This window comes from Cucurbita moschata, unplaced genomic scaffold (assembly GCF_002738365.1).
Source record: "Cucurbita moschata cultivar Rifu unplaced genomic scaffold, Cmos_1.0 Cmo_Scf00009, whole genome shotgun sequence".
NCBI classification, from domain to species: domain Eukaryota; kingdom Viridiplantae; phylum Streptophyta; class Magnoliopsida; order Cucurbitales; family Cucurbitaceae; genus Cucurbita; species Cucurbita moschata.
This window is the reverse complement of record NW_019268525.1, coordinates 330,898-344,575: the sequence shown is the minus strand read 5'-3', so window position 1 is coordinate 344,575 and position 13,678 is coordinate 330,898. Positions and strand designations below refer to the sequence as shown.

Below are 13,678 nucleotides of genomic sequence, written 5' to 3'. Positions count from 1 at the left end.
TTATATTCTATTACTTTTATGGTTCTGTTTTATCTATTTAGTTACCCTCTTTTATAATACATTAAACTAATATTTTAACAAAAGAGGCCATGGCGTAACCATTAAAAGACAAACACACAAAGCCCACAATTATATTCGGCATAGCCCACATTAACACATATACACAAGCTGAATACTTTAATTATTATTTATTTATTTATATATATTTTTATAAAGGAGGGTGTAATTACCCTATGCTAAAAACTTTATTGGATCTTAAATCTATTTGTCACTTTTAATTACTTTTCTTGCTTTATAATCAATTATAGATCTTTTTTTTATTTAGAATTTTTAATTGAAATATTAGGAAGAGGGTCTAAAAAATCATGAGACGGCCGATAATACGTAATAAAATAAAGCGAATAATATTTAGTGATTACCATTACGAGAAGAGAGGATTTTTAAATTGTTTTATTTATTTATAAATTTATTATTATTATTATTATTAAATCTTTGCTGGCACTCGTGCATGCATTGCTTCCTTTCCAACGTCAGCAACAACTTTTGTTTTGACCTTACTTTCACTTCAAAATTGTTTAATAAAACTAATTAAATAAACGCGTAAATCAAAATAACCAAATGTTTTAACTTTTAACAAAAAAAGAAAAAAGGAAAAAAAATTGAAGAAGAGGACCGTTGGGATCCAGCTGGCAGTTTCAGTCCATGTCAGCCACTCTGGTAGCATCCAACTTTGGCTACTTTTCTGTACAGTTTTCAATCTCAACACAAAAGACAAATCCCAGCACACTCATCACTCAACAAAATTAAGAAAAATAAAATTATTTATCATTTTTTCTTTATATCCACACATCTCCAATATAATCCTCTATGGTAACCATCAAGGATTACGCTGAACCCTCATCAAATCTCCACCCTTGGATCTCTGACATATCTCTGCACCACTCTCTCAAACACACCACAGATATTCCCCCTTTTTTATTCTCCCTCTTCAAAATTTGCTCCTTTTTTTTGTTCTCTGTTCTTCGGGATTCTTCTCCTTTTGGAGTCCGACATAGATTTTGAATTTGTGCGGGTTCTGGGGTTTTTGCTACACACCATTTTTTTCAATCTTTGAGGGTTTCAAGGGAACGATTTCTGTTTTCCTTTCTTCTATGGCTATGATTTTGCTCTTTTTCCTTCTCGCCGTTTCTGCTGTTTCTGCTGATCAAGGTGCCCCTTTATTCCTTCTTATCTAATCCTGTTCTTGCCATTCTATCAATCTTATGCTTTTCCCTCCTTTTTTAAGCTTTTCTTTTGGGGTTTCTTGTTAGATTTTGCTGTAATTTGTGTTATTTCACTCTGTCTTTTGTGGGTTTCCCTTCATTTTACTGCAAACCTTTTCAACATCCATTGGAATTAGTTTCATGGTTAAAAATGTAGCATGTGGTGTGTAATGGGTATTAAAAGAACTTGATGTGAGAGCGCTTTCCTTACTCAGATTAGCTAAGAACATCAAAATATGGGGAAGGTGAAACATGCATTGCAATTAGTGCAGTTTATCATCATCCTGTTTTGTGTGTTTGAAATTATATTGTTTTCTTTATATAATTGCAGATGCGTTCATTGGTGTGAACCTTGGTATGGATCTTTCTGATATGCCCAACCCCACTCAGGTAGTTGCACTTCTCAAAGCTCAAAATATTAGACATCTCAGGCTATATGATGCCGACCGGGCTATGCTTCTTGCTCTTGCCAACACAGGCATCCAAGTCATTGTTTCTGTACCCAATGACCAACTTCTTGGAATTGGCCAATCCAATGCGACTGCAGCCAACTGGGTTGCTCGGAATGTCGTTGCCCATGTTCCTGCCACCAACATCACAGGCATAGCCATTGGCTCTGATGTTCTTACCACTCTTCCAAATGCTGCCCCAATCCTTGTCTCGGCTCTCAAATTCATTCACTCTGCTCTCCTTGCATCCAATCTGGATCGCCAAATCAAAGTGTCTACCCCGCATTCTTCTTCCATTATTCTCGACTCCTTCCCTCCATCACAGGCCTTCTTTAACCGTTCATGGGACCCTGTCATGGTTCCTTTACTTCAATTCTTGCAGTCCACTGGCTCTTATCTCATGCTTAATGTTTATCCCTATTATGATTACATGCAATCAAATGGTGTGATTCCTCTAGACTATGCACTTTTCCGGCCCCTCCCTCCAACCAAGGAGGCTGTTGATGCCAATACCCTATTGCACTATACTAATGTCTTTGATGCGGTTGTTGATGCTGCCTATTTCGCAATGTCGGATTTAAACTTCACGAACATACGAGTCGTTGTTACGGAGTCAGGCTGGCCATCCAAGGGCGATGCATCGGAGCCAGATGCAACTTTGGATAATGCTAACACTTACAATAGCAACTTAATTAGACATGTTCTTAACAACACTGGAACGCCTAAGCATCCGGGTGTTCCTGTTAGTACCTACATATATGAGCTCTACAATGAGGATTTAAGACCTGGTTCAGTCTCAGAAAAGAATTGGGGTCTCTTCAATTCTAATGGAATGCCAGTTTATACATTGCACTTGACTGGTGCTGGTGCTGTTTTGGCAAATGATACCACAAACCAAACGTTCTGTGTTGCACGAGACGGTGCTGATCGTAGGATGTTGCAAGCAGCACTGGATTGGGCGTGTGGACCGGGGAAAGTCGATTGTTCCCCGCTGTTGCAGGGGCAGGCATGTTATCAACCAGATAATGTTATAGCCCATTCAACCTATGCTTTCAATGCTTATTACCAGAAAATGGCCAAGTCTCCAGGGACCTGTGATTTTAAAGGAGTGGCTATCATCACCACCACAAACCCAAGTATGAAATCTTGAACGATTGCTAATGATTTGATATGGTTGCTAATGTTCGGTTTGATGTTTCTTGTTGCAGGTCACGGTACGTGTATATTTCCGGGAAGGTAACTGCGAACGACTCTTAAATATCTATACCGAATTATGTCTGTGACTACTCTTGCTGAATGTTGTCTCCACATATTTTTTTTCCAATGCAGTAATGGAAGTAATGGCACTTTAGTAAACAGCACATCTCTGGCTCCATCCTCAAATTCTTCTGATTCAGCTGGTGGCTGCCTTCCAAAGCATCTCTATGGTACCATCCCTTACACAAGTTCAACCATCCTTTGTGTTTTATTAATGACTTTGGCGTTCTTGTGATGCTGCTTGTGCTAGCATTTGTGTATTTGTATTCATGCATGATCTCCATCACAGTTTGGGCTTGTCAAACTGCTGCTTCCCTTGGCTTCCATGCTATTGTAGCATATTTAACCAGTTTTGTATTGCCAAGGGTCGACAGCTGGGGATCGGTCGGTTAATGTGGCTATATATTAGTTCGAGTTCGATGAGTGTGCATAATTTCGATTTTGTAGAGAGAAAAATGTAATGATTATTTGTGACTTATTGTGTAACTATCTTCGTTATGCCTCGAAGAAATTGAACTAGAAAATTTAAAAGTTTGAAGATGATCTAGAGTTTCTCAATTACATACTCGAACATTAATATTATTGGTCTTAAATGAACTAGAAATTCAATCCAAACAATGACATTCCGTACTTACATACTGCATTAAAACTTGACCTTGACCTGCGCAAACCAACACACTAGAAAAGAGGAACTCAATAAAAAGATGCACACAACGAAATGCAAAGAGGAAACAACCATCCTTTTTATTCCTTGGCTTTCACAAGACTTTTTTTTTTTTTTTTAAGTCTTTCAAGCTTCAACGTTTCATTTGTCCTTCGACCACGGGCGGGATCTCTAATCCCTTGTTTTGTTTCTGCACGTTTCCTTGCCAACCTGAGCACAATGTTTAATATCATCACTTTCATAAGATATAGACTAAATTAATAAAAATACCTTTGAACTTCCAACAAAATTCTTAAAATTTTAAAAATATACTTACCATTGGTTTTGGAAATCGTTGGTATTTATGTTTCAAAAACATCCTTAATACCTTTTTACAACTTTTTAAAAAGTTTGAAAATACCCTTTTAATACCAGGTTTAAAAATACTCACAAAATTCTAAATATAGTCTACATAGCATAGATTATCTCAAAACTTTTAATTTTTTTTTTTAAAGTTTAAAAATATTAATATTACTTTAGAAGGTTCATGAGTATTTTTGAAATAAGGAAGTAACGTGTATACTAACGACAAGAGTATTTTTTAACTTAAAATTTGAAACACTCTTGAAAGTCGAAGAGATTGAGATTACCAATATGCATGTCGAAACCACGATTCTTTAGCTCACGATACTCTTGACACATTGCACAGCCCAGACAACAAAAGTGAACACAACAATCGTTGCAAGGAGTTTCTTGAAGTTGATACTTTGCCCTCAATCGAGAACGATAGTAGCAAGTATAAAGGCATATACAGGGCGTAAAGCAAGTTATGACAGTGAAAATCGATGCCTGACCCAAACAAGCTGCACACACACCCATAAACATATAAACACTTAATATTAGACCCACTTCTTGTAACACCATTACTAGGGAATACTCGGTTTGGTTTCCCTAGTTTTGGACCCAACCGAGAATCAAACTGAACAGATCGGTTGGGTAGAAATGTAAAATCGAACTATTTATGAGAGTTTTATATTAGATCCATTTTTTGAATTTAGTCTCTTTGATTTTCATAAAATCTCCTAGTATAGCAAATGGATGTAACGAAGCTTACAACTTGATCCTTCATCAATAATCTCGGCGGCTCTCCCGAAAGGCACGCATGGACACCAAATCGTACAGCAACCTGTAAATTAAATTCATAAATATAATTCAAATTTGTAAGCATTATGAAAAAATATTTGATAAAAGAGGAGAGAGTAAGAATGATTGTAATTAATAGGGATGGAGAAGGAGAATGAATTTACACGATCCAATGTCGTCGAAGCAGTCACAGAGGCCAGTGGACCATGGCGTTCCGTTGCCTGCATTCACCGGAATACCGCCGGACATCTTCTTCTCCTTCAAATAAGCCTACCAAATTCGCCTTCGAATTCCGGGTTGTGGAGTTGTTCTGTCCTCCAATTTATTGTTTTTTTTTTTCTCTTAGAACATATTTTAAAAAAAGTTAAAGTGGACAAAATTTTGGAAAGTTTAGGTTGATGTTTTGTTTGGGTTGGGTTTTATCAATAATGTTGTTTTAGATAATGTTTGTATGTGTGGTCCATATGAGACTCCTTTATCTTTCCTATGTTATATTGATGCAAACTCTGGGAGACTGATTTTAAAAAATATCTGCATCCCAATACGTACTCATGTTATTAAGTAACATGTAAAAACTATAGCCCACCACCCATTAACACTGGAATTGTAAACCTTATTTAATATTATCTTTTTTTACTTTTTATTTTTTTTTTGAGCTTCTCCTCAAAATTAAATTTTTAGAAACCAGGGACTAGAAAAAGGTTCACAATATTTTCCCAACCCAACAAGAATACTTGAATACAATGACTAAAAACACACAAATTTTAGATTTATCTAAAACAAAAAAAACCTCTAACATGGCATTTAGCCAGTTTGGGCATAACCCTTGTAAGTAAGACATAAAATTTGGATGGAAAGATTAAAAATCTAACATAAGAACGTGGAACTCTTGATAAATATATTTAAAGGGACACATGTTAAATGTTACCAAGTGCGAGCCTACCAAAAGCACAGTACCGGAATCTTACAGAAATAATGAAATCAAGTGTGAAAATGAGAGAATTATAATAATGTAGCAAAACTGTATTTTGTTAGTAAATATTTTATATATTTGTGTTTTTTACCTATCGTCGTTAATCTTATAATTTTAAAATGTATATACTACAAAAATATTTTTATATCTTTATAAAAATGTTTCGTCTTTCTCTTCAGCCTAAAGGGGCGATAGATGTGAATTGAAGGTGGTTGGCTAGTCACAATCATTCTATTGAAAAATGGGCTAAATTGTACTCGATTGGCGTTCGCATTCATTGAATGTCACATCAACCTCACTCTCTTCATTTGTTCTTACATTAAAAAAAAAAAAAAATACCATTTTTTTTTAATATGATTTAATGCCGTTACAAATTCTTTAATTTGATAAATAAAAACTTTATTATAAAATTTAGTTTTAAATCATATTTTAATTATTGTACTTTTGGATTCTCTCGCTAGATCTGAACGTTCCTTATCCTTGGATGACAGTAATGGCAACGACGATGGACGGCTAGAATGGTGGAGAAGGAAAGAGAAAATCTTATCCAATCAAGTAAGTTCTCAACTTGGACAAATGAGCTAAATGACAAGTTCCGCTCAGCACCGATGAGTTCCACGACCAAAACACCCAAACTAAAAACATAGATGACTTTGGCATTCTTGTAACGCTGCTTGCTACTATTCTTTTGAATTCGGCAGAGCAAAAGCACTAAGTAAGTTCTTGAACAAGGGAAATTGCTTCCCTTGGCTTCCAACCTATTCTACCATATTTAACTAGTTTTGTACTTTGAACTGCTAAGGGTCTACAGGTGGGGATAGGTCGGTTAATGTGGCTATATATTAGTTCAAGTTCGATCAAGGTTCATAATTTGGATTTTGTAGAGAGAAAAATCTAATGATTTCTTGTGACTTATTGTGTAACTATTATCATCATCCACAGAAGAAATTGAACTAAAAAATTTAAAAGTTTCAAGATAATATAGAGTTCCTAAAAAAAACTCGAACATTGGTCTTAATTGAACTATTCATATTACATTAAAACTTGACTTGAACAAACGAACGGTAGAAAAGGAACTCAATAAAAAGATTCAGACAACGAAATGTTAAGAGGAAATAACCATTCTTCTTATTCCTTTGCTTTCATAAGACTCTTTTTAAGTCTTTCAAGCTTTTAACGTTTCATTTGTCCTTCAACCATGGGCGGGATCTCTATACCCATATTTTGTTTCTGCATGTTTCCTTGCCAACCTGAGCACGACATTCAATATCATCGCTTTCATAAGATATAGTCTAAAGTAATAAGAATATTCTTGAATTTTATACTTTGTCTAAAAAATTACACTTAACTTTCAAAAGTTTAAATAATATTCTTAAACTTTTAAAAAAGTATAAAAAAATTTCTTTATCCGTATTTTATTTCAAAAATACGATTAAACTTTCAATAATATTTAAAAATATATACTTCAATTATAAAAAGTTCCATTAATATTTTTTTTTACATAAAAAAATAAATAAATAAAATACCCTTGTCATTAATACCATATTTAAAAAAATATCCATAAAATTTTTAAACTAATATTAACCATCTTAACTTCTATTAAAAGAAATTAAAAAAAAAAAATCTTACCAACCATATATAGATACTTTATAGATCATCTTCAAACTTAATTTTTTTTTTAAGGTTTAAGAATCTTAATGTTATTTTTGAAAGTTCATAGAAATTTTTGAAACGTGAAATTAACCGTTTCGTCTGTATACTAGTGGTAAGAGTATTTTTTAACTTAAAATAAAGTTCAAGAAAGTGGAAGAGATTGAAATTACCAATATGTGGGTCGAAACCACGATTCTTGAGCTCACGATGCTCTTGACACATTGCACAACTCAAACACCAAAAGTGAACACAACAATCGTTGCAGGGCGTTTCTTGAAGTTGATACTTTGCCCTCAGTCGAGAACGATAGTAGCAAGTATAAAGGAATATGCAGGGCGTAAAGCAAGCTATCAGACTGAAAATCGATGCCTGACCCAAACAAGCTGCATCCACAACCAACAACATATAAACACTTAATATTAGACCCACTTCTTGTAATAATACTATTACTACGAAATACTCGGTTCGGTTTCCCTAGTTTTGGACTCAATCAAACTATTTATGAGAGTTTTATATTAAACGTTGATTAGAAGTAGTTTAGCATTGGATGGAATGAAGCTTACAACTTGATCCTTCATCTATGATCTCGGCAGCTTGCCCGAAAGACACGCATGGACACCATAACGTACAACAACCTGTAAATTAAATTCATAAATATAATTCAATTGGTTGAGATATAAAATTTAATTATGGAATGAAAAGATAATAATTTAAAAGCATAAACAAAAAGGAGTAAATTATTTTTGAAAAACATTGGATAACAGTGATTTTATTATGATTGTAAGTAATAGAGATGGAGGAGAAGGAAGTTACATGATCTCATGTCGTCGAAGCAGTCACAGAGGCCGGTGGACCATGGGGTTCCGTTGCCTGCATTCACCGGAATACCGCCGGACATCTTGTTTTCCTTCAAATAATTAAGCCAACCAAATTTGATTTCCAATTCTGGGTTGTGGAGTTCTTCTGTTCTCCAATTTATTGATGTTTCTTATAACAAAGTTTTTGAAAAGTGACAACATTTTTGGTAACTCTAAGTCAATGTCATGCTTCGGCGGTAAGGTTTTAAAAAGCCAACGAGGATAAGATTTTTGGGAAGTGTAAGTCAATGTCTTGCTTCAGTTGGGTTTCTTTTCAAATGTTTGGTCCATTTAAGAATCCTTACCTTATATGATGCAAACTGTGGGAGATTTTTTTTTCTCTTTAAATTGTAATATCCCATACTCAACCTTCGTAATTTGGATTCATAAAACCGGACATATTCATGTTATTTACTATGAAAACTATCTTCATAAACCAAATTAATTATGAAATATATGATATTCTTCCTCAGAAAATACATCTTAGATATTAGTAATCATTAGTCATCAGTAGTATATTTTATTTTATTATCAAGATTTAGTTAGTTTATATTTTCGTTATTGATAGATATTAGTTGGTATCTTGTATCCTATTTAAACGTTGTGGATATCAATGAAGATAAAACCTGAATCCAATTTTATTTCTTATTCTTAAATCTGTAATATTTGGTTGAGTAATAATATTTTCGTTATTGGGTTATGGTCACTTTATTTATTCTGAAAATCATCCCTGCGAACCAATACAGTACAGGTTGTTTTATATTTGGTATGAAAATTGGTAAGAAATCAGTTAACCTAAACTTGCTCGGAGGGGAGGGGCCGCCAGAGAAAAGTAAATGTGAATTGGTGGTGGTTGGAAAGTCGCAGCGTTGGCATTCATTGGACATGACATCAACCCTATCACTTCCTTCACGTGCTCTTTTGGGGTTTTCCATAATTTTTCTATCACAAATTCAACGCCATATTTGGATCATAGATTATAATTTGGGCCATACAGTTTTCTATATATATATTATTAAACGTGATATTGGGGCCATATATTTTACAAAATGAGTTACTCAAAATCATTGATATTAAACTAGAGTTTCTGTACTCGAAAATTAATATTATTGGTCTTAAATGAACTAGAAATTCAATCCAAACAATAACATCGTACTTACATACTGCATTAAAACTTGACCCGAACAAACCAACCCAATAGAAACTCAATATACATACTGCATTAAAACTTGACCCGAACAAACCAACCCCATAGAAACTCAATAAAGATATGCAAACAACTAAATGGAAAGAGGATACAACCATTCTTCTTATTCCTTCCCTTTCATAACACTCTTTTTTAAGTCTTTCAAACTTCTAACGTTTCATTTGTCCTTCCACCATAGGCGGTATCTCTAATCCTTTATTTTGTTTCTGTATGTTTCCTTGCCAACCTGAGCACAACGTTCAATCTTATTGTTTTTGTAAGATTAGGGCTAAAGTAATCAAAATACTCTTAAATTTTCAACAAAAAAAAAAAATTAAAATATTACCTATAGTAAATTTTAGAGGGAAACCCTTAATACTTTGTTTCAAAAATAAATTTGACCTTTGAATAGTGTTTCAAAAATATATCAACTCTAAAAATTTTGATTAATATCCTTCAACTTTTTTAAAAAAAGTTTAACCATCGATATATGGATAGAAATCGTCTATCCACACCTCTTAGATCATCTTCAAAATTTTAATTTTCTTTCTCTAAAATTTCAAAAATATTAATGTTACTTTTAAAAGTTCACGAGTATTTTTAAAACATAGAACGAATGATTTCGTCTATAGATACGGTAAGAGTATTATTGAACCTTAATAAAAGGTTTAAAGGTGTTATTGAAGTTTTTTGAAAGTTGAAGAGATTGAAATTACCGATATGCATGTCGAAACCACGATTCTTGAGCTCACGGTACTCTTGACACATTGCACAACCCAAACACCAAAAATGAACACAGCAATCGTTGCAGGGAGTTTCTTGAAGCTGATACTTTGCCCTCAATCGAGAACGATAATGGCATGTATAAAGACATATGCAGGGCGTAAAGCAAGAAATCACAGTGAAAATCGATGCCTGACCTAAACAAGCTGCATCCACAACCATAAACATATAAACTGTTCTGTCATTTTCAGTTCAACACTAGTGCCTCCAATCATTGCTGCTATCTTGGAAATAATCTTCTTTAATGAATACTTTCAATCAATTTTAGGCCCACTTCTTGTAATATTATTGCTACGGAATACTCGGTTCGGTTTCCCTAGTTTTGAATCCGATCCAGAATCGAACCGAACGGGTCGGTTTGGTAGGAATAGAAATTGAACTGAGAATTTTATATTAGACCCACTTCTTAAATTTTATATTAGAGTAAAATGGGGAAAAATGACAATATTGAGTAGCGGTAGGCTTCAACTGTTATAAATAATATGAGATCCATACATTGAGCCATGTGACAACGAGGACGCTGGACCTCCAAGTGGGGTGGATTGTGAGATCATATAGGATGTAGAAACTTCTCCCTATTAGACTTTTTGTTTCTTTGGCTAAATATTAAGTTTAGTAGAATGTTAGGTTAGCCATGGATGGAATGAAGCTTACAAGTTGATCCTTCATCTATGATCTCTGCGGCTTGCCCGAAAGGCACGCATGGACACCAAAACGTACAGCAACCTGTAAATTAAATAATTATTTAAAAGCGTAAACAAAAAGGAGTAAGAGAGATGGAGAAGGAGAATGAAGTTACATGATCCCATGTCGTCGAAGCAGTCGCAGAGGCCGGTGGACCATGGCGTTCCGTTTGGTGCGTTCATCGGAGTACCGCCGGACATTTCTTATCCTTCAAATAACTCTAACGAATTTGGTTTGGAGTTGTGGGTTGTGGACTTCTTCTGTGCTCCAATTTATAGTTTTTTCATGCAACCAAGTTTTTGAAAAGTCTAAGTCGATGTCTTGTTTTGGTGTTAAGATTTTGAAAAGTCAAAGACGACCAAGTCTAAGTCAATCTCTTGCCTGGGTTGAGTTTTTTCAATAATGTAGTTTTAGATAAGTTTGCATGTGTGGTCCATATTCACTTTACTTTTCGTAAAAATTATCCCCACAAGTTAATATAGATTTTTTCCACATGTTTTGTCCTCACTTATATACCTAACACTAATCCTTATGCATCTTCTACAGCATGATCACTTTACTTAGGATTATTGAACTGGTTCTAGGGTTCTAGTGGTAGGTAGGTAGATGTGAATTGGTGGTGGTGGTTGGATAGTCCCAGCCATCGTCCTATCACTTCCTTCACGTGCTCTTCGGGATTTCCATACATTTTTATATATAAATTCAACCTCATATTTGGATTGACCATATATTTTTCTATACAAATTCAACGTTTAGCCACTACTTGTATTCATATTTTTTTAATGTATATTAACATGTGCCTGACTCGAACATCGAGATGTTTAATTTTGAGGTTGAGCTTTTAACTTTACGCTTGTTGATTTTCTTCGGTCGATTTATAACTTGTTAATCTTCTTTGATCCATCTTAATTTATTGATCTTCTTATATTGATTTTTGACCACTTGATCTTTTTGAACTAATCTAATCATCAACTTATTGATTTTCTAAACGAAAATCTTGAGGTTGAATATGATACATAACAGGTTTTGAACTTGAGTTGTTATAGATTCTGTCATATAATAAGTTTTTGGACTTTTTTGTTTTTGAGTTCAATGCCTTTTTTTATTCGATTGTTATTTGACAATATTGAGATTCACCATTTTTTTATTTTAAATTTTAACGTGAGGACACATGTTATGGGATCGGTTTCAAAGAATAAATAATAAGAAATTGAATTGAATCGATCCAACTACACTCGCAAAAATCTCTCCACCTCAACATGTACATTGTAATACAAAAGTGGTATACAAAAAGAATGATCCTAGTAGAAGAGGCCTTATCCTTCCACGGGGCGTTTCCCCCGAGTATCGTGTCCTCGACTAACTGAAGAAGCACGAGAATCAATTTCGGTCGCGCTTACAGTATTGGTGGTCAAAGCCGAGGAATAAGATACACCAGAAGTTCCAACATCGGAGGAGAATGCAGTTTTGGTATGAGATTTTGTATGTCGAGGACCGAGTATTCTTGGTCTGGTTGGTTCTGTTGGAAAGAGGGATAGTGAAAGAGATAGGAATGGATAGGAATAGATGAAAGCTACGGTGCTTTATTATTGTCTACGGACTCAATACATCGAGGCTTACACAATTCCAGTATTTATAGCTTATACACTGGACCAAAAATAGTAAATCATCGAAATCTAGAAAGAATTTAAATCTACTAACAATCTCCTAAAAATCTCATAGTTTGAATATTTAAATCATATCTCTACTACTCTGAATCATATCTTCATTTTGAATCATATCTCAACACTCCCCCATGATTCAAAGTTGTAGACGTAAGTACAGAGCTTTTCTTCTGACAAGGCCTTCGTAAGTATGTCTGCTTTAACCCGTACAATGTCTGTCTCAGCTTGTATACCTTTGTTTCTTTGTCTTCCTTTATGAATCCCTCTGGCGGTGTTACATAAATCTCTTCTTGTAAATCTCCATAAAGCTTTTCGTTTGGTAGGTCAACCATATCCCATGTTCCATCTTTCTTAACGGACTGCATCTCTACTGTCATGGCTTTCTTCCCGTCTTCTTTTTCAGTTGCTTCTTCATAATTCATAGGGTCTGAAATAGTAAGAGCAAACTGACATGATGCATATATGTCAACTAAAGATTTATACTTCCTTGGAGGTGTCTCATCTGAAAGTTCTTCAAGAGAAGAATTGCTATTAAGTGATGCTGAAGATGATGAATTTGACACACTTTGTGTTGCAGTGGAACCACTGGGAGATGCACTGGAGTTGACCCTTGTCTCTTCATTTGGGGAAACTTCAACTGTAATCTTTTGCTGCTCCTGTTCTTTACTCCAATCCCAACTCACGTTTTCATTAAATATTACATCTCTTCTAACTAAAATCTTTTCACTAACGGGGTTGTATAGTTTATATGCCTTTGATTGAGTACAATAGCCAATGAAAATGCATTTTTCAGATTTTTCATCAAGCTTTTGACGAGTTTGAGGATGTTTCAAAGCATAAGCAACACAACCAAAGATTCGTAAATGACTTACAGATGGTTTCCTTCCATGCCATGCTTCATAGGGAGTTCGATTCATAACCGCCTTTGTTGGTGAGATGTTTAATAGATAAACAGATGTTGCTACGGCTTCGGCCCAAAATTGGTTTGGAAGTCTCCTTGCTTGTAACATACTTCTTGCCATCTCCACAATAGTTCGATTTTTTCGTTCAGCGATTCCATTCTGTTCTGGAGTGTAGGGAGCTGTTAATTCCCTTTGGATGCCCTCTTCTTCACAAAAGAGATT

At 34.6% G+C, this 13,678-nt stretch overlaps 3 protein-coding genes across 9 annotated transcripts in view; 1 reads left to right on the top strand and 2 right to left on the bottom strand.

Moving 5' to 3' along the window:
* Positions 1–870: 870 nt before the first annotated feature.
* Positions 871–3,444, top strand: LOC111447609 (glucan endo-1,3-beta-glucosidase 3-like). The gene is made up of 4 exons (XM_023086859.1): positions 871–1,209; positions 1,594–2,847; positions 2,920–2,947; positions 3,041–3,444. Exons 1-4 carry the CDS (start codon positions 1,152–1,154, stop codon positions 3,201–3,203), a joined length of 1,503 nt encoding a protein of 500 aa, XP_022942627.1. The 5' UTR covers positions 871–1,151; the 3' UTR covers positions 3,204–3,444.
* An 85-nt stretch (positions 3,445–3,529) lies between these two features.
* On the bottom strand, positions 3,530–11,144 carry LOC111447610 (cell number regulator 2-like). 6 transcript variants are annotated; one of them, XM_023086862.1, is made up of 4 exons: positions 11,006–11,142; positions 10,861–10,932; positions 10,140–10,352; positions 3,530–3,842 (listed from the first exon to the last, which is right to left on the bottom strand). In XM_023086862.1, the coding sequence occupies exons 1-4, from the start codon at positions 11,088–11,090 to the stop codon at positions 3,766–3,768; spliced, it is 447 nt and encodes a 148-aa protein (XP_022942630.1). In that variant the 5' UTR covers positions 11,091–11,142; the 3' UTR covers positions 3,530–3,765. The 6 variants fall into 6 exon arrangements, with proteins under 6 accessions (XP_022942630.1, XP_022942629.1, XP_022942628.1 ...); XM_023086861.1 differs by lacking the exons at positions 10,140–10,352; positions 10,861–10,932; positions 11,006–11,142 and adding exons at positions 4,262–4,474; positions 4,726–4,797; positions 8,194–8,354 and having other exon boundaries at positions 3,531–3,842; XM_023086860.1 differs by lacking the exons at positions 10,140–10,352; positions 10,861–10,932; positions 11,006–11,142 and adding exons at positions 4,262–4,474; positions 4,726–4,797; positions 4,919–5,218 and having other exon boundaries at positions 3,531–3,842.
* Positions 11,145–12,076: 932 nt separating this feature from the next.
* LOC111446893 (putative receptor-like protein kinase At4g00960) overlaps positions 12,077–13,678 on the bottom strand; it is a 6,091-nt gene continuing 4,489 nt past the window's right edge. The window contains exon 8 of one of the 2 annotated variants that reach the window (XM_023085812.1): positions 12,077–12,247. In XM_023085812.1, the coding sequence (XP_022941580.1) occupies positions 12,207–12,247 (41 nt within the window). In that variant the 3' untranslated portion in view covers positions 12,077–12,206. Of the gene's footprint in view, positions 12,276–13,678 lie in introns of both variants that reach the window. The other variant, XM_023085813.1, reaches the window with a different exon arrangement.